Raw genomic sequence first — 27,976 nt, 5'->3', positions numbered from 1 at the left:
AGGGAGAGTTAGCGTTAGCGGAGAGGTAGTTACGGCGGAGATAGGTACAGGGAGAGTTACAGATAGAGTCACTGTGTGTGCAGAGATAGATAGAGTCACTGTGTGTGAATAGACAGGCAAGTCACTGTGTGTGCGGAGATAGATAGAGTCACTGTGTGTGCGGAGATAGATAGTCACTGTGTGTGAATAGATAGATAGAGTCACTGTGTGTGAATAGACAGGCAAGTCACTGTGTGTGCGGAGATAGATAGAGTCACTGTGTGTGAATAGACAGACAAGTCACTGTGTGTGCGGAGATAGAGGAAGTCACTGCGTGTGAAGAGATAGCGGAGACACTGTGTGTGAGGAGATAGAGAGAGAACCACTGTGTGTGGGAGGAGTATGAGCGGACGGTGCTGAGGTGAATCAGAGTGTCCGAGTTGGCGGAGCCCGAAGAGGAGAATTACTGTGTGTGCGGAACGATGGAATAAAAGTGACAGTGGAAGAAAGGCGGTTGTCGTCCGAGTGAATTCACGGCACTACATTTGTATTCATTTTTTAAATTATTTTTCAATCTACGTGACTTTACTGAAAGAACCCAAGACTATAGATGTTGAAACTGTTCTCAAAGATGAGGGTGGGTGGGGGACTTCTATCCTATGACTAGAGAGACGATGTTCGTACCATTCTCAAATATGGGGGGAGCTGTCGCCTTGGTGCGAACGTGGCAGGCCATGAGGCTTGTTTTATACAAACTTCACCACGCTGCCCAGCGCAGATTGCTGACCCGTTCAGGTATCACTCGCCACAAACACGTGAACTGTGCATCGGACTCGAGCTCAGGTTGGCCGGGTTTCCCCGAGCGAGTGCAACGCCTCATCGCGTCTGCCTTCACAGCGCAGGCAACACGACGAACCAAAGTGCCACGTCGTTACGAGTTGGAAATGAATTCCCTAGCGGATAAACGTGGGGTAACATTAACCTTCATTTGACATTGCTCTACACAAGCCATTGCAGTTTGTGATAAAGCCGACATTGAACTCATCCCAGATCTGCATTAAGACTGACCACCCCACTGTAAGCCGTGAACCCGGCTGCGTTGTGGCCACAGAGGGGAAGGAATGTTCGCGTTGGCAGCCTTTGCATGGTGCGCTTGCAAAATGCGGGCGGGTGGGTGGCTTGGTTTTCACTGCGAACGTCCTTCCAAAATAACGCCACACTGACAACCATGTACACGGAAACACTTGCGTTTCGCGGACATGAAGTTGATTTTTAAAAAAAACATTCATTTTACGTCACTCAAATTTCCCACTCGACCGTTAAAGCGCAGCGACAGGGGGCGGTGGCGTGACAGGTAAGCGATGTTGGCACGCGTTCACCACAAAGCAACGCGGCACGACAGGAAGCCACTGCGGTTTCACTCGCCGCGGACGTTAGCAGGAGTTGCGTTACGTCGCTTGTTTGAAACATTCACTCAAGGCATTTCTTTTTGATGTGAAGCTTTCGTGACTGCAGAGATTCATATTCTTGGTTCTTTCGGTAAAGTCGCCACCACGTAGAAGAGAAACAATAAAATAATGAAAATATATAAAACAATAAAATTCTCACGACGTTTCGACCGCGACACGAGCAATCGTCGTCAGGTTATGAAAACCGCAGCAAGAAAATTTTAATTTTTTTATTGTTTCCCTTCCACGTGGTGACTTTACCGAGAGAACCAAGAACATCGATGGCATTCCGTGACGACTTGGAAAGCGGGGGCATCAGACATCGGCCTCGACGCCTCTTGTCGACGCAGTTGCGGTCGAGCGGCTTGCAGGAGCATCTTCACCTCGAAGGCAGCGTCGTTGCTCACACCGTGGTGCATCTCCGTGTATTTGGACCTGCCCGTGGACGGCTTCCGCCGGGCGGTCCGCGAGGCGCTCGTCGCCGTGCGCCTCGCGGCGGTAAAAGTAGTTGAAGTTTGAGACGATGATGGGCACGGGGAGGGCGATGGTGAGCACGCCGGCGACGGCGCACAGCGAGCCCACGATCTTGCCCACCGCGGTCACGGGACACATGTCGCCGTAGCCCACCGTCGTCATCGTTACGACGGCCCACCAGAAGGCGTCGGGGATGCTGCGGAACTCCGAGTTTTGTTGGTCGGCCTCGGCGTAGTAGACGGCGCTGGAGAAGAGGACGACGCCGACGAGGAGGAAAAACACGAACAGGCCCAGCTCTCTCGTGCTCGCCTTCAAAGTCCGGCCCAGAATCTTCAAGCCCCTGGAGTGCCTGGACATCTTGAATATACGGAACACTCGCACCAGCCGGATCACCTTCAAAATCTCCAGCGACGTGGCCTGCTGGCCACGGCCCCGGCGCTTGGCCATCTCCGTGCCGAGGGTAACGAAGAAGGGCAGAATGGCCACGATGTCGATGATGTTCATGACGCTTTTGAAAAATCCTGGTTTGTTGGGACACGTCAAAAACCTCACCAGCAGCTCAAAGGAAAACCAAATGATGCAAATGGTTTCCACAATAAAAAATGGATCGGTGAAAGGGCTGCGATCCGTACTTTCGACCCGCGTGTCGTTGACGTCCTTTGCCGGGAGAAAATTCCGTCTATTCTCGTCCCTGAATTCAGGCAGAGTCTCGAGGCAGAATACGACGATGGAGATGAGAATGACCAGTACGGAAACGATGCCAATTCCCCTGGCCGGGACGGAACTCTCGGAGTACTCGAACAGCAGCCACACCCGCCGCTGGAACTCGTCCGATGGCAGCGGCTCCTCCTCCTCCTCCTGGATTAAGCCCTCGTCCTCCCGGAACTTGACCACGGCCTCGCCGCTGAGCTCGAAGAACTCGATCTCCTCGCCGAACACGTCGACTGAGACGTTGGCCGGCCGCCTGAGCCGCCCGCCGGACTGGTAGTAGCAGAGGATGGCGTCGAAGCTCGGCCGGTTCCTGTCCAGGAAGTACTCGTCGCGCAGGGGGTCGTAGAAGCGCGACCTCTTGCCGGGGTCGCCCAGGAGGGTGTCCGGGAACCGCTCGAGCGTCTCGAGCCGCGTCTCGAAGCGCAGCCCCGACACGTTAACGACGATCCTCCCGCAGTCCTCGCGCGTCAGCGGCGCTGCCGTCCCGGCGCCGGCTTCGAGCGGCGCCGCCTCGTCCATGGCGTCTGGGGGCGGGGTCAGGCTGGCAGGCGGCGGATTTCGACAGCGAGAAATGTCAGTGGGTACAAAGCCACGTGGGGTAAAAAAATATACGCGGGAAATCAGCGGCGGCGGCACAGGAATGAAATTGTATGTTTCGTATAAGTAAGAGTGGCTGTAAATACTCTTTGGTTCCATTCGGTAAAGTCACGTAGGTAAGAATAAAATAACAAAAATCACGACGTTTCGGCCACAACACAAGCGGCCTTCATCAGGTGAAGGGACCGAAACGTTGTGATTTTTGTTATTTTATCTTTTACCTACGTGACTTTACCGAATAGAACCAAAGAGTATGGATCGTTGCAGTCACGAAAGCTTCAAATCTAGAACTCCATCCGTCTGTTCCTGGCCCGGCACCCTCTTGTCAAATTGTAGAACCCATTGGTGGCACCGTGAGTCAAGAAATTTGCCCACCCCTGGGTTGGACTCTCGGGCGCGTTCTGCGCTCCTCTGGCTGTCACTCGGACTGGAAGAGTCACACTCCGACTCGGTGCATCACACAGCCTTGAGAACAACGTTTAAACTATACTCTTAGCTCTTTCGGTAAAGTCACGTTGAAGGAGACACAATAAAATAATAGTTTCATATATATTATGAGACCTCCTTTGCCAGTAACAAGATATAGGAATAGGTTTTACCCTTTTAACTGGCACAAAAACTGACACCTTTATTCAAGGCATCATGTTTGCAATAACCACAACACAAGCAGTCAAAATGCAAACAAAAAAGACAACTCTGATAATAATATTGGCACTTTCCTTGAATTTTGACGTCTTCTGGTCCACACCCGAGACGGCTTTTCTTAGAGCCTAGTCTCCACTGGTGTTGGACCAGAAGACGCCAAAATTCAAGGACAGTGGATATTATTATCAGAGTTGTCTTTTTTGTTTGCATTTTGACTGCTTGTGTTGTGGTTATTGCAAACATGATGCTTTGAATAAAGGTGTCAGTTTTTTGTGCCAGTTAAAAGGGTAAAACCTATTCCTATATGTTTTATATATTGTATTATTTTATTGTTTCCCTTCAACGTGACTTTACCAAAAGAGCTAAGAATATGAATCACTGCAGTCACGAAAGCTTTAAATCAAAATTTAACGTTTAAACTATTTCGTGGAAGTAAGTTGTTTTTGCTGTTGTCAGCAGGCGCATCTCTACACACTTGCAATGTCCTGCAACAGGCGGTGGCCTTGGGCTGCGGTCGTCTTTGCAACAGAGCTGCACTAAGCTCAGTGGGCCTCCTCAGCAGCTGCTGAGACTCAAGTCTGTAACGTGGATGAAGCAGCGGTGCAGTGGTTAGAACACTGAGCCATGACCCCATCCACCTGAGTTCAACTCCCGGCAATGGATAACATCAGTGGCCAATTATATAGGAACCTTGCCCTGTTCTGTCCCACCCGACATCCCCACCACCACCACCAACATCAACATCACGACCACCACCAACCAACATCATCACCACCACCAACATCATCACCACCAACATTCCCACCACCACCACCAACATCATCAATCATCACCACCACCACCATCATCACCACCAACATCACCACCAACATCACCATTACCACCAACAACATCACCACTACCAACATCACCACCACCAACATCCCCACCACTGCCAACATCACCACCACCAACATCACCACCACCAACATCACCACCAACATCACCATCACCACCACCATCACCACCAACATCACCACCACCAACATCACCACCACCAACATCACCATCACCACCACCAACATCACCACCACCAACATCACCACCACCAACATCATCACCACCAACATCACCACCACCACCAACATCACCACCACCATCACCACCACTAACATCACCACCACCACCATCATTATCACCACCACCAACATCACCACCAACATCACCACCATCACCACCACCACCAACATCACCACCACCAACATCCCCACCACTGCCAACATCACCACCACCAACATCACCACCACCAACATCACCACCAACATCACCATCACCACCACCACCACAATCACCACCACCAACATCACCACCACCAACATCACCACCACCAACATCACCACCACCAACATCACCACCACCAACATCATCACCACCAACATCACCACCACCACCCCCATCACCACCACTAACATCACCACCACCACCATCATTATCACCACCACCAACATCACCACCACCAACATCACCACCATCACCACCACCACCAACATCACCACCACCAACATCACCACCATCAACATCACCACCACCAACATCACCACCACCACCATCACCACCACCACCACCACCAACATCACCATGACCACCACCACCAACATCACCACCACCAACATCACCATCAGCACCAACATCACCACCACCACCACCAACATCACTATCACCAACATCACCACCACCACCAACATCACCAGCACCACCAACATCACCATCACCACCACCACCAACATCACCACCAACATCACCATCACCACCAACATCACCACCAACATCACCACCACCAACATCACCACCAACATCACCACCACCAACATCACTACCACCAACATCACAACCACCACCATCACCACCACCAACATCACCACCACCACCAACCTCATCACCACCACCAACATCACCACAACCACCAACATCACCACCACCAACATCACCACCAACATCACCACCACCAACATCCCCACCACCACCAACATCACCACCAACATCACCACCACCAACATCACGACCACCACCAACATCACCACCACTAACATCCCCACCACCACCAACATCACCACCACCACCAACATCACCACCACCAACATCACCACCACCAACATCACCACCACCAACATCACCACCAACATCACCACCACCAACATCCCCACCAACATCACCACCACCAACATCACCACCACCAACATCACGACCACCACCAACATCACCACCACTAACATCCCCACCACCACCAACATCACCACCATCACCACCACCACCACCACCAACATCACCATGACCACCACCACCAACATCACCACCACCAACATCACCATCAGCACCAACATCACCACCACCACCACCAACATCACTATCACCAACATCACCACCACCACCAACATCACCAGCACCACCAACATCACCATCACCACCACCACCAACATCACCACCAACATCACCATCACCACCAACATCACCACCAACATCACCACCACCAACATCACCACCAACATCACCACCACCAACATCACTACCACCAACATCACAACCACCACCATCACCACCACCAACATCACCACCACCACCAACCTCATCACCACCACCAACATCACCACAACCACCAACATCACCACCACCAACATCACCACCAACATCACCACCACCAACATCCCCACCACCACCAACATCACCACCAACATCACCACCACCAACATCACGACCACCACCAACATCACCACCACTAACATCCCCACCACCACCAACATCACCACCACCACCAACATCACCACCACCAACATCACCACCACCAACATCACCACCACCAACATCACCACCAACATCACCACCACCAACATCCCCACCAACATCACCACCACCAACATCACCACCACCAACATCACGACCACCACCAACATCACCACCACTAACATCCCCACCACCACCAACATCACCACCACCACCAACACCACCACCAACATCACCACCACCAACATCACCAACATCACCACCACCAACACCACCATCACCACCACCACCAACATCAACATCACCACCACCACCATCACCACCACCACCATCACCACCACCAACATCACCATCACCACCACAAACATCACCATCACCACCACCAACATCACCACCACCATCACCACCACCATGAACATCACCATCACCACCATCACCACCACCACCATCACCACCAACATCACCAACACCACCATCACCAACATCACCACCACCAACATCACCACCACCACCAACATCACCACCACCAACATCACCACCAACATCACCACCACCAACATCCCCACCACCACCAACATCACCACCACCAACATCACCACCACCAACATCACGACCACCACCAACATCACCACCACTAACATCCCCACCACCACCAACATCACCACCACCACCAACATCACCACCACCACCAACATCACCACCACCAACATCACCACCACCAACATCACCACCACCAACATCACCACCACCAACATCCCCACCACCACCAACATCACCACCACCAACATCACCACCACCAACATCACGACCACCACCAACATCACGACCACCACCAACATCACCACCACCAACATCACCACCACCACCAACACCACCACCAACATCACCACCACCAACATCACCAACATCACCACCACCAACACCATCACCACCACCACCATCACCACCACCACCAACATCAACATCACCACCACCACCACCATCACCACCACCACCATCACCACCACCAACATCACCATCACCACCACAAACATCACCATCACCACCACCAACATCACCATCACCACCACCATGAACATCACCATCACCACCATCACCACCACCACCATCACCACCAACATCACCAACACCACCATCACCAACATCACCACCACCAACATCACCACCAACATCACCACCAACATCACCACCACCACCAACATCACCACCATCACCACCACCAACATCACCACCACCACCATCACCACCACCACCAAAATAACCATGACCACCACCACCAACATCACCACCACCAACATCACCATCAGCACCAACATCACCACCACCAACATCACCACCACCACCACCAACATCACCACCAACATCACCACCACCAACATCCCCACCACCACCAACATCACCACCACCACTAACATCACCACCAACATCACCACCACCACCAACATCACCATCACTAACATCCCCACCACCACCAACATCACCACCAACATCACCACCACCAACATCACCACCACCACCAACATCACCACCACCACCACCACCAACATCACCACCACCACCAACATCACCACCACCACCACCAACATCACCACCACCAACATCACCACCACCACCATCACCACCACCAACATCACCACCACCATCACCACCACCAACATCACCATCACCACCACAAACATCACCCTCACCACCACCAACATCACCACCACCATCACCACCACCATGAACATCACCATCACCACCATCACCACCACCACCATCACCACCAACATCACCAACACCACCATCACCAACATCACCACCACCAACATCACCACCAACATCACCACCACCACCAACATCACCACCACCACCAACATCACCACCATCACCACCACCAACATCACCACCACCACCATCACCACCACCACCAAAATAACCATGACCACCACCACCAACATCACCACCACCAACATCACCATCAGCACCAACATCACCACCACCAACATCACCACCACCACCACCAACATCACCACCACCAACATCCCCACCACCACCAACATCACCACCACCACTAACATCACCACCAACATCACCACCACCACCAACATCACCATCACTAACATCCCCACCACCACCAACATCACCACCAACATCACCACCACCAACATCACCACCACCACCAACATCACCACCACCACCACCAACATCACCACCACCACCAACATCACCACCACCACCACCACCAACATCACCACCACCAACATCACCACCACCACCATCACCACCACCAACATCACCACCACCACCACCACCAACATCACCACCACAACATCACCACCACCAACATCACCACCACCAACATCACCACCACCACCATCACCACCACCAACATCACCACCATCACCACCACCAACATCACCACCACCAACATCACCACCACCAACATCATCACCACCAACATCACCACCACCACCACCAACATCACCACCACCATCACCACCTCTAACATCACCACCACCAACATTATCACCACCACCAACATCACCACCACCACCACCACCAACATCACCACCATCACCACCACCACCAACATCACCACCACCAACATCACCACCACCAACATCACAATGACCACCACCACCAACATCACCACCAACATCACCATCAGCACCAACATCACCACCAACAACATCACCACCACCACCACGACCAACATCACCACTACCAACATCACCACCACCAACATCACCACCAACATCACCAGCACCACCAACATCACCATCAGCACCACCACCACCAACATCACTAAATTCAGCTGACATAGCAAAGGGTGTTGAAAACAACACTATTTGTGTTATGCAGAAATGCATTAATTAACATTCAATCGCAACTTAGAGGTGTGAATCCAGGCTCAGATGTCCTTGAATGCTGGGATGAACAGATCCGACTTCAGCTGAATGTGTGTGCTGACTCCATTCTTATAAAGAGTTTCATAGGAAAACAAAAATAAACTATTGTTTTGATATAACCTCCGTGTTCAACAGAGTTAATATACTTTACTGCAAACACAAACTTGACACTGTCACACACTGCCATGGGTAAACAGGTGGTGGTGTGACCAGAACCATGCCTGGCCACCTTCATCTGCTCAGCATTAATTCTTCCTCACGCCACCAAATAATGAATCGAGGATCAATCAACATAGTCGAGGCTACCCGTGTCTCTGTCTCTCTCTCCCCGTGGTGAAGGTGTTCCCCTCCACACATTCAGAGTCAACAGCGGCACGCGCTTAGCGTCTTTGACCAATAGACATTGACGCACATATTGTTGGTTCTTTCAGTAAAGTCACGTAGATAGAAAATAAAAATAACAGATTAAATTCAATAAGATAAAGACCACTTGTGTTGCGATCGAAACGTCGTGGGTTTATTGCTTCATTTTTAATTTTTTTATTTTTCATTAAATTTATTATCTTTTATTTTATTTTATTTTCTATCTACGTGACTTTACCGAAAGAACCAAGAATATTAATTCCTGCAGTCACCAAAGTTTTAAGTAAAAACATTCACACACGTTGACAAAGCCTCACCTTGTGTTGTTGTGGGCAGGTCGCTTCTGATAACAAGAGCGGTATAGCAGCTCAAGCGGGCTTGGCCTGCTAACAAAAGAAAATAAAAACTGCGTGAATATTTACAATAAAACAAAGTTACAAAGTGGCGAGCCGGGTGAAGACAAATTAAACTTAAGCGAGATAATTAAAGTGAATGCAATCAGGCGAGGGCAGGAGGCAAGGCCCCGCGTGGCTAGGCCCCGCGTTGTAAAGTTCCAACCTGGACATCGATTCCCATGCTCGCTGCTACTCAACTGACATCCCTACGAGAGAGAGCGAGGCTCTACCTTGGTAAACAACAACAACCACCACCACAACCACCACCACAACGACCACCACAACCACAACGATGAGAATTTCTCACCTCGGATTTCAGTGCAAGCGCGCACACGGCAGCTTCCTGTTGCCTCGCAACTGCAGGAACTAGTATGACGTCACTTCCCTCCCAAGAGCGGCTGTTACTGTATAAATTATGTTAATGAGGCCGGCCCATATGTCGAGAGATGGGGGCGTGGGCGCTGAACCTGTCGCAATAAACTCGCGACGGCTTTAACGGACACATTATGTTAATGAGCCACCAGTCACTGGGCGCAGCTGTGCCCAAATAAGGATTGCCACTGGAACGATATCGGCAGTGACCCAAGCGGAGGTGACGTCACGCTCAAGTGCGCGGTGGACGGGGGAGGGCTGAATAACCTGGTGACATGACGTCACTAACGAGGTACACCTCACCCTGGCGTTTCACACCGATGAGGTAATGCAGAGTGGTGACGTCACAGAGTTGGAGTTTAAGTTGATTTAGATTGGGTGTGTGAGCTCAACAACAACGTGGACATTATTGTGTATACACTGTGTGTGTGTACACTGTGTGTGTGTACACTATGTGTATACACTGTGTCACTGTGTCGCTGTGTCACTGTGTGTGTACACTGTGTGTATATACTGTGTGTGTACTCTGTGTGTGTACACTGTGTATATACTGTATGTACACTGTGTGTACACTGTGTGTACTATTTGTGTACACTGTGTGTTCAATGTGTGTGTACATTGTGTGTACACTGTGTGTACACTGTGTGTATACACTGTGTGTATACACTGTGTATACTGTGTGTGTACACTGTTTGTGTACACTGTGTGTACATGTGTGTGTGTACTGTGTGTGTACACTGTGTGTGTACACTGTGTACACTGTTTGTACAGTGTGTGTGTACACTGTGTGCACATTGTGGGTGTACACTGTGTGTACACTGTGTGTGTGTACACTGTATGTACACTGTGTGTGTGTACACTGTTTGTGTCCGCATTGAACCGAACCCCCGGCAAGGCCATCTGCTTAATGACGAGAGAAAATTAACGCGAAATGTCCTTTTCAATGAAGTCTTCCAGATGTAAATTGATACAAGCTTTTAATGAAGAAATAAAATCATCTAATGCAAAACACAACACAATTCAAAGATGTTTCATTTTAAAACTTCAAAACGGAGCATGGAGTACTTGCGTGAATGCGTCCTTCGTGTGCAAATGTTGTGACTTTCCTGGCCTGAAGGCCGTAAATGTGTTGGACCCTTATTGGTGCACAGCGTCTCAACAACAGCAGTGGGGTTTGCTTCAACAGATAGGTAACGAACATCCAGACGTGAATCAGCAAGGAGCATTTCTAGTCCCAGTTAGACAAAATCTACGTCAACACGTAAGACAAAACTACAATTCGTGTTGTAGAGAATGTACCTCCTCCTATACGTGTAACTTTCAAGTGGTATGCCTTGTAACTGGTGAATGATCCGAGCGTGCTCCCTATTTCAAAGATAATGAGTTGCTCCAGAGGCAGACGCTTCGTGAAACACGAAAGTACCCTTTGACCTGTATCACAAGAACAACGGGTCTCACCTGAGTCCTCTGTACAGGTTACTTCCAAACACACACACACTTTGTCCTAACATCACTTATTCAATGTGTGACCCTCAGATAAAATGTTAAATGCACAATCAGACAAGTATTCATTATAAATCATTGACGGGCATATTAGCAACATTGAATTACTGCAGCGAAATTGACTGCATCACGTTACATCGTATTAACAAGAAGTTATTTTACAAATACGCACTGTCTTCTTAACAGTGTATGTACAACGTACTATTGTTGCGTCATTCAAAACGAGTAGGCCGTTGCATGCTGGCGTCTGGGTCAAAATGTATCAAATTCTAAACATTACGCTACAAATAATAGATCACGGCGTTTCAATGGCAACACAAGCAATCGTCATCAGGTGGGACAAGCACAGCAGCAATAAGAGGAAACTGCTGGAGTAGGCGCCTACTACTTCAGCAGTTTCTCTTGCTGTGGTTGTCCCACCTGATGACGATTGCTCGTGTTGTGATCTAAACGCCGTCATCTGTTATGTTTCTACCCACGTGGTGACTTTACCGAAATAACTCAAGAGTGTGGATTCCTGCAGTCACGAAAGCTATGAATCAAGATTACCTACAAACTACACAACTGAAATTACGCATCAATCATCGCCCCCTGACAGGCTCTTGTCCACATGCAGGCTGGTGTAGGACCACCACCTTGTGCCACACAGGTGCAGCTGCTACTTGGGGATGCTCTTCGAGTGCTTCAGACGAGATACAAAACTCCGAGTTGCTGAGGCGGTTAAGCAAGCACCGTGTAACTGCAATTATTATAACATAGTGAATGCTTGGGGGCTTATTGTCTCTCGCTCCTGGTGAGAGATCTACCCAACCCACGGGCCCACAAAGACTGGCCGCTCTTACTCTGCAGGTTGAACCTAGGAACTGAGTGTCCAACTTCACGTTCTTGTCATTAAAGGCCTGTGACAAAGGTGCATCTATTGTAGCGACATCGTCTCTGGCTTACACATCTACCGGGTCTCCACTTGACTTTGTATTGTCTAGGAAGTCCACCCACACCTCCACTTCCACAAACTGCTGGGAGTTGCCTCGCTCTACCTCAGTCAGAATTCTCCTCCTGCTTTACGATGTGAAGGTCCCATTTTGGAGTTGAATCTTCATCTTCACATTTTACCTTCACTTCTTCGCTCATCACTTCTTCCCTCTTCACCATCACTTCTTCACATTTCACCTTCACCTCTTCATATTTCACCTCGATACCTTTAAAAGTGTCCAAGCTGGGATATTCGTCCGGTTCGTGATTCACGAGGGATGGGTTCATTGCGGAACTTTGACTTTCACAAGCTGATTTCAGACTCCACTCCTTGTGGATCTTCTGATGCTTCTGTGTTCTCTGGTGTACTTGAAGATTTGATGAACGTGCAAATGCCTTCCCACACACACTGCACTTGAAGGATTTCTCTTCTGTATGTGTTCTCTGGTGTTTTAAAAGCAGATGAATCTGAAACTGTCTTCCCACACACACTGCACTTGAAGGGTTTCTCTTCTGTGTGTGTTCTCTGGTGTTTTTTAAGAGCAGATGACCGTGAAAATGCCTTCCCACAAACACTGCACTTGAAGGGTTTCTCTCCCGTGTGTGTTCTCTGGTGTAATACGAGATTATATGACTGTGTAAACGCCATCCCGCACATCGTGCACCTGAAGGGTTTCTCTCCCGTGTGTGTTCTCTGGTGTTTTACAAGATCAGATGACTGTGCAAATGCCTTCACGCACACACTGCACTTGAAGGGTTTCTCTCCTGTGTGTGTTCTCTGGTGTTTTTTAAGAGCAAATGACCGTGTAACCGCCATCCCGCACACACTGCACTTGAAGGGTTTCTCTCCCGTGTGTATTCTCTGGTGTTTTCTAAGAGTAGATAAATCTGAAAATGCCTTCCCACAAACACTGCACTTGAAGGGTTTCTCTCCCGTGTGTGTTCTCTGGTGGTTCTTAAAAACTGATGGCCATGCAAATGCCTTGTTACACACAGTACATTTGAAGGGTTTCTCTCCTGTGCGAGTTCTCTGGTGCCGTGTCAAATTTCCAGTCCGGTCCGTGCTGTATGCACGCTGGTCGCATTGTTGACTTGTCGTACCGAGCTGCGCTGAGTGCCTTTGCTCCATCAGACCAATTCTGCAGAAGAAGCGTCAGCTGCAGACAGAAAAAAAGAATATCCACACCATCTACACGTCAGGCACAGAGGAATGCACACGTGACTTACACGTCTATACTTATTAATATATTCATGATGTAGTGAAAAAGTTTCCCAAATTCATCAGATTTGATGAATCTGCAAACGCCTTCACGCACAGAGTGCACCTGAAGGGTTTCTCTCCACGGGCTGCTATGGCACACAATGAGAGGGCAAATGTCATTAATATGCCTGGAAGTCCTCATATCTGCAAAATGAATGTTAACCCAAAACTCCGAGCACACAATTTCGGCTGTCTGACTACAAAGGAATATTTATGAAAGCTAAATTCGGCTGACATAGCAAAGGGTGTTGAAAAAAATACTATTTCTGTTGTGCAGAAATGCATTAATTAACGTTCAATTGCAACTCAGGTGTGAATTCAGGCTCATATGTCCTTGAATGCTGGGGATGAACAGTTCCGACTTCAGCTGCATGTGTGTGCTGTATTCACCTCCTGTTTCCATTCTTATAAAGAGTTCCAGCGGAAAACAAAAATAAACTATTGTTTTGATATAACCTCCGTGTTCAATAGAGTTAATAGACTTTACTGCAAACACAAACTTGACACTGTCACACACTGCCATGAGTAAACAGGTGGCGGTGTGACCAGCACCATGCCTGGCCACCTTCATCTGCTCAACATTAATTCTTCCTCACTCCACCAAGTAATGAATCGAGGATCAATCAACATAGCCGAGGCTATCCGTGTGTCTGTCTCTCTCTCCCCGTGGTGAAGGTGTTCCCCTCCACACATTCAGAGTCAACAGCGGCACGCGCTTAGCGTCTTTGACCGATAGATACATTAACACACGTATTGTTGGTTCTTTCAGTAAAGTCACGTAGATAGAAAATAAAAATAACAGATTAAATTCAATAAGATAAAGACCACTTGTGTTGCGATCGAAACGTCGTGGGTTTTTTGCTTTATTTTCAATTTTTTTATTTTTCATTTAATTTATAATCTGTTATTTTCATTTAATTTTCTATCTATGTGACTTTACCGAAAGAACCAAGAATATTAATTCCTGCAGTCACCAAAGTTTTAAGTCAAAACATTCACACACGTTGACAAAGCCTCACCTTGTGTTGTTGTGGGCAGGTCGCTTCTGATAACAAGAGCGGTATAGCAGCTCAAGCGGGCTTGGCCTGGTGAAAAAAATAAAAACTGCGTGAATATTTACAATAAAACAAAGTTACAAAGTGGCGAGCCGGGTGAAGACAAATTAAACTTAAGCGAGATAATTAAAGTGAATGCAATCAGGCGAGGGCAGGAGGCAAGGCCCCGCGTGGTTAGGCCCCGCGTTGTAAAGTTCCAACCTGGACATCGATTCCCATGCTCGCTGCTACTCAACTGACATCCCTACGAGAGAGAGCGAGGCTCTACCTTGGTAAACAACAACCACCACCACAACGACCACCACCACCACAACGATGAGAATTTCTCACCTCGGATTTCAGTGCAAGCGCGCACACGGCAGCTTCCTGTTGCCTCGCGACAGCAGGAAGTAGTATGACGTCACTTCCCTCCCAAAAGCGGCTCTGTAACTGAATAAATTATGTTAATGAGGCCTGCCCATATGTCGAGGGATGGGGGCGTGGGCGCTGAACCTGTCGCAATAAACTCGCGACGGCTTTAACGGACACATTATGTTAATGAGACACCAGTCACTGGGCGTAGCTTTGCCCAAATAAGGGTTGCCACTGGAACGATATCAGAAGTGACCCAGGCGGAGGTGACGTCACGCTCTAGAGCGCGGTGGACGGGGGTCGGGATGAATACCTTGGTGACCTGACGTCACTAGCGAGGTACACCTCCCCCTGGCGTTTCACGCCGATGAGGTAATGCAGACTGGTGACGTCACAGAGTTGAAGTCTAAGTTGATTTAGATTCATTTTACATTGCTCCCTCCCTTGGGTGGGTGAGCTCAGCAACAACGTGGACATTATTGTGTATACACTGTGTGTGTATACACTGTGTGTGTGTACACTGTGTGTATGTACACTGTGTGTGTACACTATGTGTATACACTGTGTGTGTGTGTACACTGTGTGTACACTATGTGTATACACTGCGTGTGTGTACACTGTGCGTGTACACTTGTGTGTGTACACTATGTGTACACTGTGTGTGTCACTGTGTGTCGCTGTGTGTCACTGTGTCACTGTGTGTGTCACTGTGCCTGGCACAAGCGTCGTGGTGACGTCACCGCCACTTAGTGGCAAATGGCGGTTGTTGTTGTGTCACTATGTCATTGTGTGTGTCACTGTGTGTGTCAGTGTCAGTGTGTGTACACTGTGTATACACTGTGTCACTGTGTGTCGCTGTGTCACTGTGTGTGTGTACACTGTGTGTGTGTATATATACATTGTGTGTGTACACTGTGTGTATATATACACTGTGTACCCTGTGTGTTTGTACACTGTATATACTGTATGTACACTGTGTGTACACTGTGTACTGTTTGTGTACACTGTGTATACACTGTGTGTGTACACTGTGTATAAACTGTGTGTACGCTGTGTGTGTGTACACTGTGTGTACATTCTGTGTGTACACAATGTGTGTGTGTACACTGTTTGTGTACAGTGTGTACACTGTACAGTGTGCGTACACTGTATGTACACTGTGTGTGCATTGTGTGTACATTGTGTGTGTGTGTACATTGTGTGTATACACTGTGTGTATAAACTGTGTGTGTATACACTGTGTGTGTGTACACTGTTTGTGTCCGCATTGAACCGAACCCCCGGCAAGGCCATCTACTTAATGACGAGAGAAAATTCACACGAAATGTCCTTTTCAATGAAGTCTTCCAGATGTAAATTGATACAAGCTTTTAATGAAGAAATAAAATCATCTAATTCAAAACACAACACAATTCAAAGATGCTTCATTTTAAAACTTCAAAACGGAGCATGGGGTACTTGCGTGAATGCGTCCTTCGTGTGCAAATGTTGTGACTTTCCTGGCCTGAAGGCCGTCAATGTGTTGGACCCTTATTGGTGCACAGCGTCTCAACAACAGCAGTGGGGTTTGCTTCAACCGATAGGTACGAACATCCAGACGTCAATCAGCAAGACACATTTCTAGTCCTAGTTAGACAAAATCTACGTCAACACGTAAGACAAAACTACAATTCGTGTTGTAGAGAATGTACCTCCTCCTATACGTGTAACTTTTAAGTGGTATGCCTTGTAACTGATGAATGATCCGAGCGTACTACCTATTTCAAAGACAATGCGTTGCTCCAGATGCTTCGTGGAACACAAAAACACCATTTGACCTGTATCACAAGAACAATGGGTCTCACCTGAGTTCTCTGTACAGGTTACTTTCAAACACACACACACTTTGTCCTAACATCACTTATTCAATGTTTGACCCTTATAGATCAAATGTTACAAATATGCACAAAATCAGACACGTATACATTCTAAATTATTAACAGGCATATTAACAAAATTGGATTACTGCAGTGAAATATACTGCATCACGTTACATCGTATTAACAAGAAGCTTTTAAAAAAAAGCTGCACAGTCTGCTTCACAGTGTATGTCAAACATACTGTTGTGTCATTCAAAACGAGTAGGCCATTGCATGCTGGCGTGTGAGTGAAAATTTAGCAAATTCTAAACATTACCTACAAACTACACAACTGAGATGACACATCAATCATCGCCCCCTACTGACAGGCTCTTGTCCACATGCAGGCCAGTGCAGGGCCACCACTTTGTGCCACACAGGGGCAGCTGCTACTTGGGGATGCTCAAGCGTTTGAGATACAAAACTCCGAGTTGCTGAGGCGATTAAGCAAGCACCATGTAAAAGCAATTATTATGATAACATAGTGAATGCTTGGGGGCTTATTGTCTCTCGCTCCTGGTTAAAGATCTACCCAACCCACGGGCCCACAAAGTGTTCAACTTTGCATTCTTGTCATTAAAGGCCTGTGACAAAGGTGCATCTATTGTAGCGACATCGTCTCAAGCTTACACATCTACCGGGTCTCCACTTGACTTTGTATTGTCTAGGAGCAAGTCCACCCACACCTCCACTTCCACAAACTGCTGGGAGTTGCCTCACTCTGACTCACAGTCAGAATTCTCCTCCTGCTTCACGATGTGAAGGTCCCATTTTGGAGTTGAATCTTCATCTTCACATTTTACCTTCACTTCTTCGCTTATCACTTCTTCACATTTCACCTTCACCTCTTCATATTTCAGCTTCACCTCTTCATATTTCACCTTTATACCTTAAAAGTGTCTAAGCTGGGATTTTCGTCTGGTTCTTGTTTCATGAGGGATGGGCTCATTGCGGCACTTTGACTTTCACAAGCTGATTTCAGACTCCACTCCTTGTGGATCTTCTGATGCTTCTGTGTTCTCTGGTGTACTTGAAGATTTGATGAATGTGCAAATGCCTTCCCGCACACACTGCACTTGAAGGGTTTCTCTCCTGTGTGTGTTCTCTGGTGTTTTACAAGAGCAGATGACTGTACAAACGCCTTCACGCACACACTGCACTTGAAGGGTTTCTCTTCCGTGTGTGTTCTCTGGTGTACTTTAAGATGTGGTGACTGTGCAAACGCCTTCCCGCACAGAGTGCACCGGAAGGGTTTCTCTCCCGTGTGTGTTCTCTGGTGGGTCTGAAGAACTGATGGCCATGCAAATGCCTTGTTACACACAGTACATTTGAAGGGTTTCTCTCCTGTGCGAGTTCTCTGGTGCCCGTGTCAAATTTCCAGTCCGATCCGTGCTGTATGCACGCCGGTCGCATTGTTGACTTGTCGTACCGAGCTGCTGTGCTGAGGGCCTTTGCTCCATCAGACCAGCGTCAGCTGCAGACAGAAAATAAGAATATCGACACCATCTACACCTGAGGCGCGCGCGGCCAGCAGCGGCTGGCGGGGGCATTTGTGAGGGGGCTGAGGGAGCTGACGGAGGGGGCCGATGGAGCCGAGGGGGCCAACGGAGCCAGGGGGGCGGGGGGGGCCGACGGAGTTGGGGGGGGGGCAACAGAGCTGGGGGGGGCGACGGAGCCAGGGGGGGCCAACGGAGTCGGGAGGGGGGGGCCGATGGAGCCGGGGGGGGCTGACGGAGCTGGGGGGGGCGACGGAGCCAGGGGGGGCCAACGGAGTCGGGAGGGGGGGGCCGATGGAGCCGGGGGGGGCCGACGGAGCCGAGGGGGCTCACGGAGCCGGGGGGCCCGGGGGGGGCCGACGGAGCCAGGGGGGCCGATGGAGTCGGAGGGGGGCGATGGAGCTGGGGGGGGGCGACGGAGCCAGGGGGGCCAACGGAGTCGGGAGGGGGGGGCCGACGGAGCCGGGGGGGGCCGACGGAGCTGGGGGGGCGACAGAGCCAGGGGGGGGCCGATGGGGGTGGGGGCGGGGCCGACGGAGCCAGGGGGGGGCCGACGGAGCTGGGGGGGGCCGACGGTGTCGGGGGGGGGGCGACGAAGCCAGGGAGGGGCGACGGAGCCGGGGGGGGGGGCGACGGAGCTGGGGGGGCGACGGAGCTGGGGGGGGGTGACAGAGCTGGAGGGGGGGCCGACAGAGCTGGGGGGGGGGGCGACAGAGCCAGCGGGGGTGCGATGGAGCCGGGGGGGGGCGACGGAGTCAAGAGGGGGGACGGGGCGACGGCGCAAGCAGATGGAGCCGACACTGACTTTTTCACACATCATGCACTGACTCACTCACACATCATACACTGACTCACTCACACACCATACACTGACTCACTCACACATCATACACTGACTCACTCACACACCATACACTGACTCACTCACACATCATACACTGACTCACTCACACATCATACACTGACTTTCTCACACATCATGCACTGACTCACTCACACATCATACACTGACTCACTCACACATCATACACTGACTCACTCACACATCATGCACTGACTCACTCACACATCATACACTGACTCACTCACACATCATACACTGACTCACTCTCACATCATACACTGACTCACTCACACATCATGCACTGACTCACTCACACATCATACACTGACTCACTCACACCATGCACTGACTCACTCACACCATGCACTGACTCACTCACACATCATACACTGACTCACTCACACCATGCACTGACTCACTCACACATCATACACTGACTCACTCACACCATGCACTGACTCACTCACACCATGCACTGACTCACTCACACATCATACACTGACTCACTCACACCATGCACTGACTCACTCACACATCATACACTGACTCACTCACATATCATACACTGACTCACTCACACATCATACACTGACTCACTCACACATCATACACTGACTCACTCACACCATGCACTGACTCACTCACACCATGCACTGACTCACTCACACATCATACACTGACTCACTCACACCATGCACTTACTCACTCACACATCATACACTGACTCACTCACACCATGCACTGACTCACTCACACCATGCACTGACTCACTCACACATCATACACTGACTCACTCACACCATGCACTGACTCACTCACACATCATACACTGACTCACTCACACATCATACACTGACTCACTCACACATCATACACTGACTCACTCACACATCATACACTGACTCACTCACACATCATACACTGACTCACTCACACATCATACACTGACTCACTCACACATCATACACTGACTCACTCACACATCATACACTGGCTCACTCAAACATCATACACTGACTCACTCACACATCATACACTGACTCACTCACACATCATACACTGACTCACTCACACATCATACACTGACTCACTCACACATCATACACTGACTCACTCACACATCATACACTGGCTCACTCAAACATCATACACTGACTCACTCACACCATGCACTGACTCACTCACACATCATACACTGACTCACTCACACACCATACACTGACTCACTCACACATCATACACTGACTCACTCACACACCATACATTGACTCACTCACACATCATACACTGACTCACTCACACACCATACACTGACTCACTCACACATCATACACTGACTCACTCACACATCATACACTGACTTTCTCACACATCATGCACTGACTCACTCACACATCATACACTGACTCACTCACACATCATACACTGACTCACTCACACATCATGCACTGACTCACTCACACATCATACACTGACTCACTCACACATCATACACTGACTCACTCTCACATCATACACTGACTCACTCACACATCATGCACTGACTCACTCACACATCATACACTGACTCACTCACACCATGCACTGACTCACTCACACCATGCACTGACTCACTCACACATCATACACTGACTCACTCACACCATGCACTGACTCACTCACACATCATGCACTGACTCACTCACACCATGCACTGACTCACTCACACCATGCACTGACTCACTCACACATCATACACTGACTCACTCACACCATGCACTGACTCACTCACACATCATACACTGACTCACTCACACCATGCACTGACTCACTCACACCATGCACTGACTCACTCACACATCATACACTGACTCACTCACACCATGCACTGACTCACTCACACATCATACACTGACTCACTCACACATCATACACTGACTCACTCACACATCATACACTGACTCACTCACACATCATACACTGACTCACTCACACATCATACACTGGCTCACTCAAACATCATACACTGACTCACTCACACCATGCACTGACTCACTCACACATCATACACTGACTCACTCACACCATGCACTGACTCACTCACACATCATACACTGACTCACTCACACCATGCACTGACTCACTCACACCATGCACTGACTCACTCACACATCATACACTGACTCACTCACACCATGCACTGACTCACTCACACATCATACACTGACTCACTCACACATCATACACTGACTCACTCACACATCATACACTGACTCACTCACACATCATACACTGACTCACTCACACATCATACACTGACTCACTCACACATCATACACTGACTCACTCACACATCATACACTGGCTCACTCAAACATCATACACTGACTCACTCACACATCATACACTGACTCACTCACACATCATACACTGACTCACTCACACATCATACACTGACTCACTCACACATCTTACACTGACTCACTCACACATCATACACTGGCTCACTCAAACATCATACACTGACTCACTCACACCATGCACTGACTCACTCACACATCATACACTGACTCACTCACACACCATACACTGACTCACTCACACATCATACACTGACTCACTCACACACCATACACTGACTCACTCACACATCATACACTGACTCACTCACACATCATACACTGACTCACTCTCACATCATACACTGACTCACTCACACATCATGCACTGACTCACTCACACATCATACACTGACTCACTCACACCATGCACTGACTCACTCACACCATGCACTGACTCACTCACACATCATACACTGACTCACTCACACCATGCACTGACTCACTCACACATCATACACTGACTCACTCACACCATGCACTGACTCACTCACACCATGCACTGACTCACTCACACATCATACACTGACTCACTCACACCATGCACTGACTCACTCACACATCATACACTGACTCACTCACACATCATACACTGACTCACTCACACATCATACACTGACTCACTCACACATCATACACTGACTCACTCACACCATGCACTGACTCACTCACACCATGCACTGACTCACTCACACATCATACACTGACTCACTCACACCATGCACTGACTCACTCACACATCATACACTGACTCACTCACACCATGCACTGACTCACTCACACCATGCACTGACTCACTCACACATCATACACTGACTCACTCACACATCATACACTGACTCACTCACACATCATACACTGACTCACTCACACATCATACACTGACTCACTCACACATCATACACTGGCTCACTCAAACATCATACACTGACTCACTCACACATCATACACTGACTCACTCACACATCATACACTGACTCACTCACACATCATACACTGACTCACTCACACATCATACACTGACTCACTCACACATCATACACTGGCTCACTCAAACATCATACACTGACTCACTCACACCATGCACTGACTCACTCACACATCATACACTGACTCACTCACACCATGCACTGACTCACTCACACATTATGCACTGACTCACTCACACATCATACACTGACTCACTCACACCATGCACTGACTCACTCACACATCATGCACTGACTCACTCACACATCATACACTGACTCACTCACACATCATACACTGACTCACTCACACATCATGCACTGACTCACTCACACATCATACACTGACTCACTCACACATCATACACTGACTCACTCTCACATCATACACTGACTCACTCACACATCATGCACTGACTCACTCACACATCATACACTGACTCACTCTCACATCATACACTGACTCACTCACACATCATGCACTGACTCACTCACACATCATACACTGACTCACTCACACCATGCACTGACTCACTCACACCATGCACTGACTCACTCACACATCATACACTGACTCACTCACACCATGCACTGACTCACTCACACATCATACACTGACTCACTCACACCATGCACTGACTCACTCACACCATGCACTGACTCACTCACACATCATACACTGACTCACTCACACCATGCACTGACTCACTCACACATCATACACTGACTCACTCACACATCATACACTGACTCACTCACACATCATACACTGACTCACTCACACATCATACACTGACTCACTCACACCATGCACTGACTCACTCACACCATGCACTGACTCACTCACACATCATACACTGACTCACTCACACCATGCACTGACTCACTCACACATCATACACTGACTCACTCACACCATGCACTGACTCACTCACACCATGCACTGACTCACTCACACATCATACACTGACTCACTCACACATCATACACTGACTCACTCACACATCATACACTGACTCACTCACACATCATACACTGACTCACTCACACATCATACACTGGCTCACTCAAACATCATACACTGACTCACTCACACATCATACACTGACTCACTCACACATCATACACTGACTCACTCACACATCATACACTGACTCACTCACACATCATACACTGACTCACTCACACATCATACACTGGCTCACTCAAACATCATACACTGACTCACTCACACCATGCACTGACTCACTCACACATCATACACTGACTCACTCACACCATGCACTGACTCACTCACACATTATGCACTGACTCACTCACACATCATACACTGACTCACTCACACCATGCACTGACTCACTCACACATCATGCACTGACTCACTCACACATCATACACTGACTCACTCACACATCATACACTGACTCACTCACACATCATGCACTGACTCACTCACACATCATACACTGACTCACTCACACATCATACACTGACTCACTCTCACATCATACACTGACTCACTCACACATCATGCACTGACTCACTCACACATCATACACTGACTCACTCACACCATGCACTGACTCACTCACACCATGCAGTGACTCACTCACACATCATACACTGACTCACTCACACCATGCACTGACTCACTCACACATCATACACTGACTCACTCACACCATGCACTGACTCACTCACACATCATACACTGACTCACTCACACCATGCACTGACTCACTCACACATCATACACTGACTCACTCACACCATGCACTGACTCACTCACACATCATACACTGACTCACTCACACATCATACACTGACTCACTCACACATCATACACTGACTCACTCACACATCATACACTGACTCACTCACACCATGCACTGACTCACTCACACCATGCACTGACTCACTCACACATCATACACTGACTCACTCACACCATGCACTGACTCACTCACACATCATACACTGACTCACTCACACCATGCACTGACTCACTCACACCATGCACTGACTCACTCACACATCATACACTGACTCACTCACACCATGCACTGACTCACTCACACATCATACACTGACTCACTCACACATCATACACTGACTCACTCACACATCATACACTGACTCACTCACACATCATACACTGACTCACTCACACATCATACACTGACTCACTCACACATCATACACTGACTCACTCACACATCATACACTGACTCACTCACACATCATACACTGGCTCACTCAAACATCATACACTGACTCACTCACACATCATACACTGACTCACTCACACATCATACACTGACTCACTCACACATCATACACTGACTCACTCACACATCATACACTGACTCACTCACACATCATACACTGGCTCACTCAAACATCATACACTGACTCACTCACACCATGCACTGACTCACTCACACATCATACACTGACTCACTCACACCATGCACTGACTCACTCACACATTATGCACTGACTCACTCACACATCATACACTGACTCACTCACACATCATACACTGACTCACTCACACATCATACACTGACTCACTCTCACATCATACACTGACTCACTCACACATCATACAGTGACTCACTCACACCATGCACTGACTCACTCACACCATGCACTGACTCACTCACACCATGCACTGACTCACTCACACATCATACACTGACTCACTCACACCATGCACTGACTCACTCACACCATGCACTGACTCACTCACACATCATACACTGACTCACTCACACCATGCACTGACTCACTCACACATCATACACTGACTCACTCACACCATGCACTGACTCACTCACACCATGCACTGACTCACTCACACATCATACACTGACTCACTCACACCATGCACTGACTCACTCACACATCATACACTGACTCACTCACACATCATACACTGACTCACTCACACATCATACACTGACTCACTCACACATCATACACTGACTCACTCACACATCATACACTGACTCACTCACACATCATACACTGACTCACTCACACATCATACACTGACTCACTCACACATCATACAGTGACTCACTCACACCATGCACTGACTCACTCACACCATGCACTGACTCACTCACACCATGCACTGACTCACTCACACATCATACACTGACTCACTCACACCATGCACTGACTCACTCACACCATGCACTGACTCACTCACACATCATACACTGACTCACTCACACCATGCACTGACTCACTCACACATCATACACTGACTCACTCACACCATGCACTGACTCACTCACACCATGCACTGACTCACTCACACATCATACACTGACTCACTCACACCATGCACTGACTCACTCACACATCATACACTGACTCACTCACACATCATACACTGACTCACTCACACATCATACACTGACTCACTCACACATCATACACTGACTCACTCACACATCATACACTGACTCACTCACACATCATACACTGACTCACTCACACATCATACACTGACTCACTCACACATCATACACTGGCTCACTCAAACATCATACACTGACTCACTCACACATCATACACTGACTCACTCACACATCATACACTGACTCACTCACACATCATACACTGACTCACTCACACATCATACACTGACTCACTCACACATCATACACTGGCTCACTCAAACATCATACACTGACTCACTCACACCATGCACTGACTCACTCACACATCATACACTGACTCACTCACACCATGCACTGACTCACTCACACATTATGCACTGACTCACTCACACATCATACACTGACTCACTCACACATCATACACTGACTCACTCACACATCATACACTGACTCACTCTCACATCATACACTGACTCACTCACACATCATACAGTGACTCACTCACACCATGCACTGACTCACTCACACCATGCACTGACTCACTCACATCATACACTGACTCACTCACACCATGCACTGACTCACTCACACATCATACACTGACTCACTCACACCATGCACTGACTCACTCACACATCATACACTGACTCACTCACACATCATACACTGACTCACTCACACATCATACACTGACTCACTCACACATCATACACTGACTCACTCACACATCATGCACTGACTCACTCACACATCATACACTGACTCACTCACACATCATACACTGACTCACTCACACCATGCACTGACTCACTCACACATCATACACTGACTCACTCACACCATGCACTGACTCACTCACACATTATGCACTGACTCACTCACACATCATACACTGACTCACTCACACCATGCACTGACTCACTCACACATCATGCACTGACTCACTCACACATCATACACTGACTCACTCACACATCATACACTGACTCACTCACACATCATGCACTGACTCACTCACACATCATACACTGACTCACTCACACATCATACACTGACTCACTCTCACATCATACACTGACTCACTCACACATCATGCACTGACTCACTCACACATCATACACTGACTCACTCACACCATGCACTGACTCACTCACACCATGCAGTGACTCACTCACACATCATACACTGACTCACTCACACCATGC

General features: G+C 48.6%; 1 protein-coding gene across 5 annotated transcripts; it reads right to left on the bottom strand.

Annotated features, from left to right (window-relative positions):
- Positions 1-946: 946 nt before the first annotated feature.
- On the bottom strand, positions 947-10,666 carry LOC142922454 (potassium voltage-gated channel subfamily A member 3-like). Of its 5 annotated transcripts, none has more exons than XM_076063253.1 (3): positions 10,568-10,666; positions 10,183-10,251; positions 947-3,153 (listed from the first exon to the last, which is right to left on the bottom strand). In XM_076063253.1, the coding sequence occupies exon 3, from the start codon at positions 3,129-3,131 to the stop codon at positions 1,743-1,745; it is 1,389 nt and encodes a 462-aa protein (XP_075919368.1). In that variant the 5' UTR covers positions 3,132-3,153; positions 10,183-10,251; positions 10,568-10,666; the 3' UTR covers positions 947-1,742. The 5 variants fall into 5 exon arrangements, with proteins under 5 accessions (XP_075919368.1, XP_075919371.1, XP_075919369.1 ...); XM_076063256.1 differs by having other exon boundaries at positions 947-3,136; XM_076063254.1 differs by having other exon boundaries at positions 10,183-10,248; positions 10,568-10,630.
- Between the last annotated feature and the right edge of the window lie 17,310 nt (positions 10,667-27,976).

This window comes from Petromyzon marinus, unplaced genomic scaffold (genome assembly GCF_048934315.1).
Source record: "Petromyzon marinus isolate PM22_M1 ecotype Great Lakes invasive population unplaced genomic scaffold, UKy_Petmar_22M1.pri1.0 PM_G_Scaffold_97, whole genome shotgun sequence".
Classification (NCBI taxonomy): Eukaryota; Metazoa; Chordata; class Hyperoartia; order Petromyzontiformes; family Petromyzontidae; genus Petromyzon; species Petromyzon marinus.
Note: the sequence above shows the minus strand (reverse complement) of the source record. Positions and strands in the feature narration are given on the sequence as shown.

Coding starts and splice junctions, on each gene's coding strand:
- LOC142922454 (XM_076063253.1), bottom strand. CDS start 3,131: ATGGACGAGGCGGCGCCGCTCGAAGCCGGCGCCGGGACGGCAGCGCCG.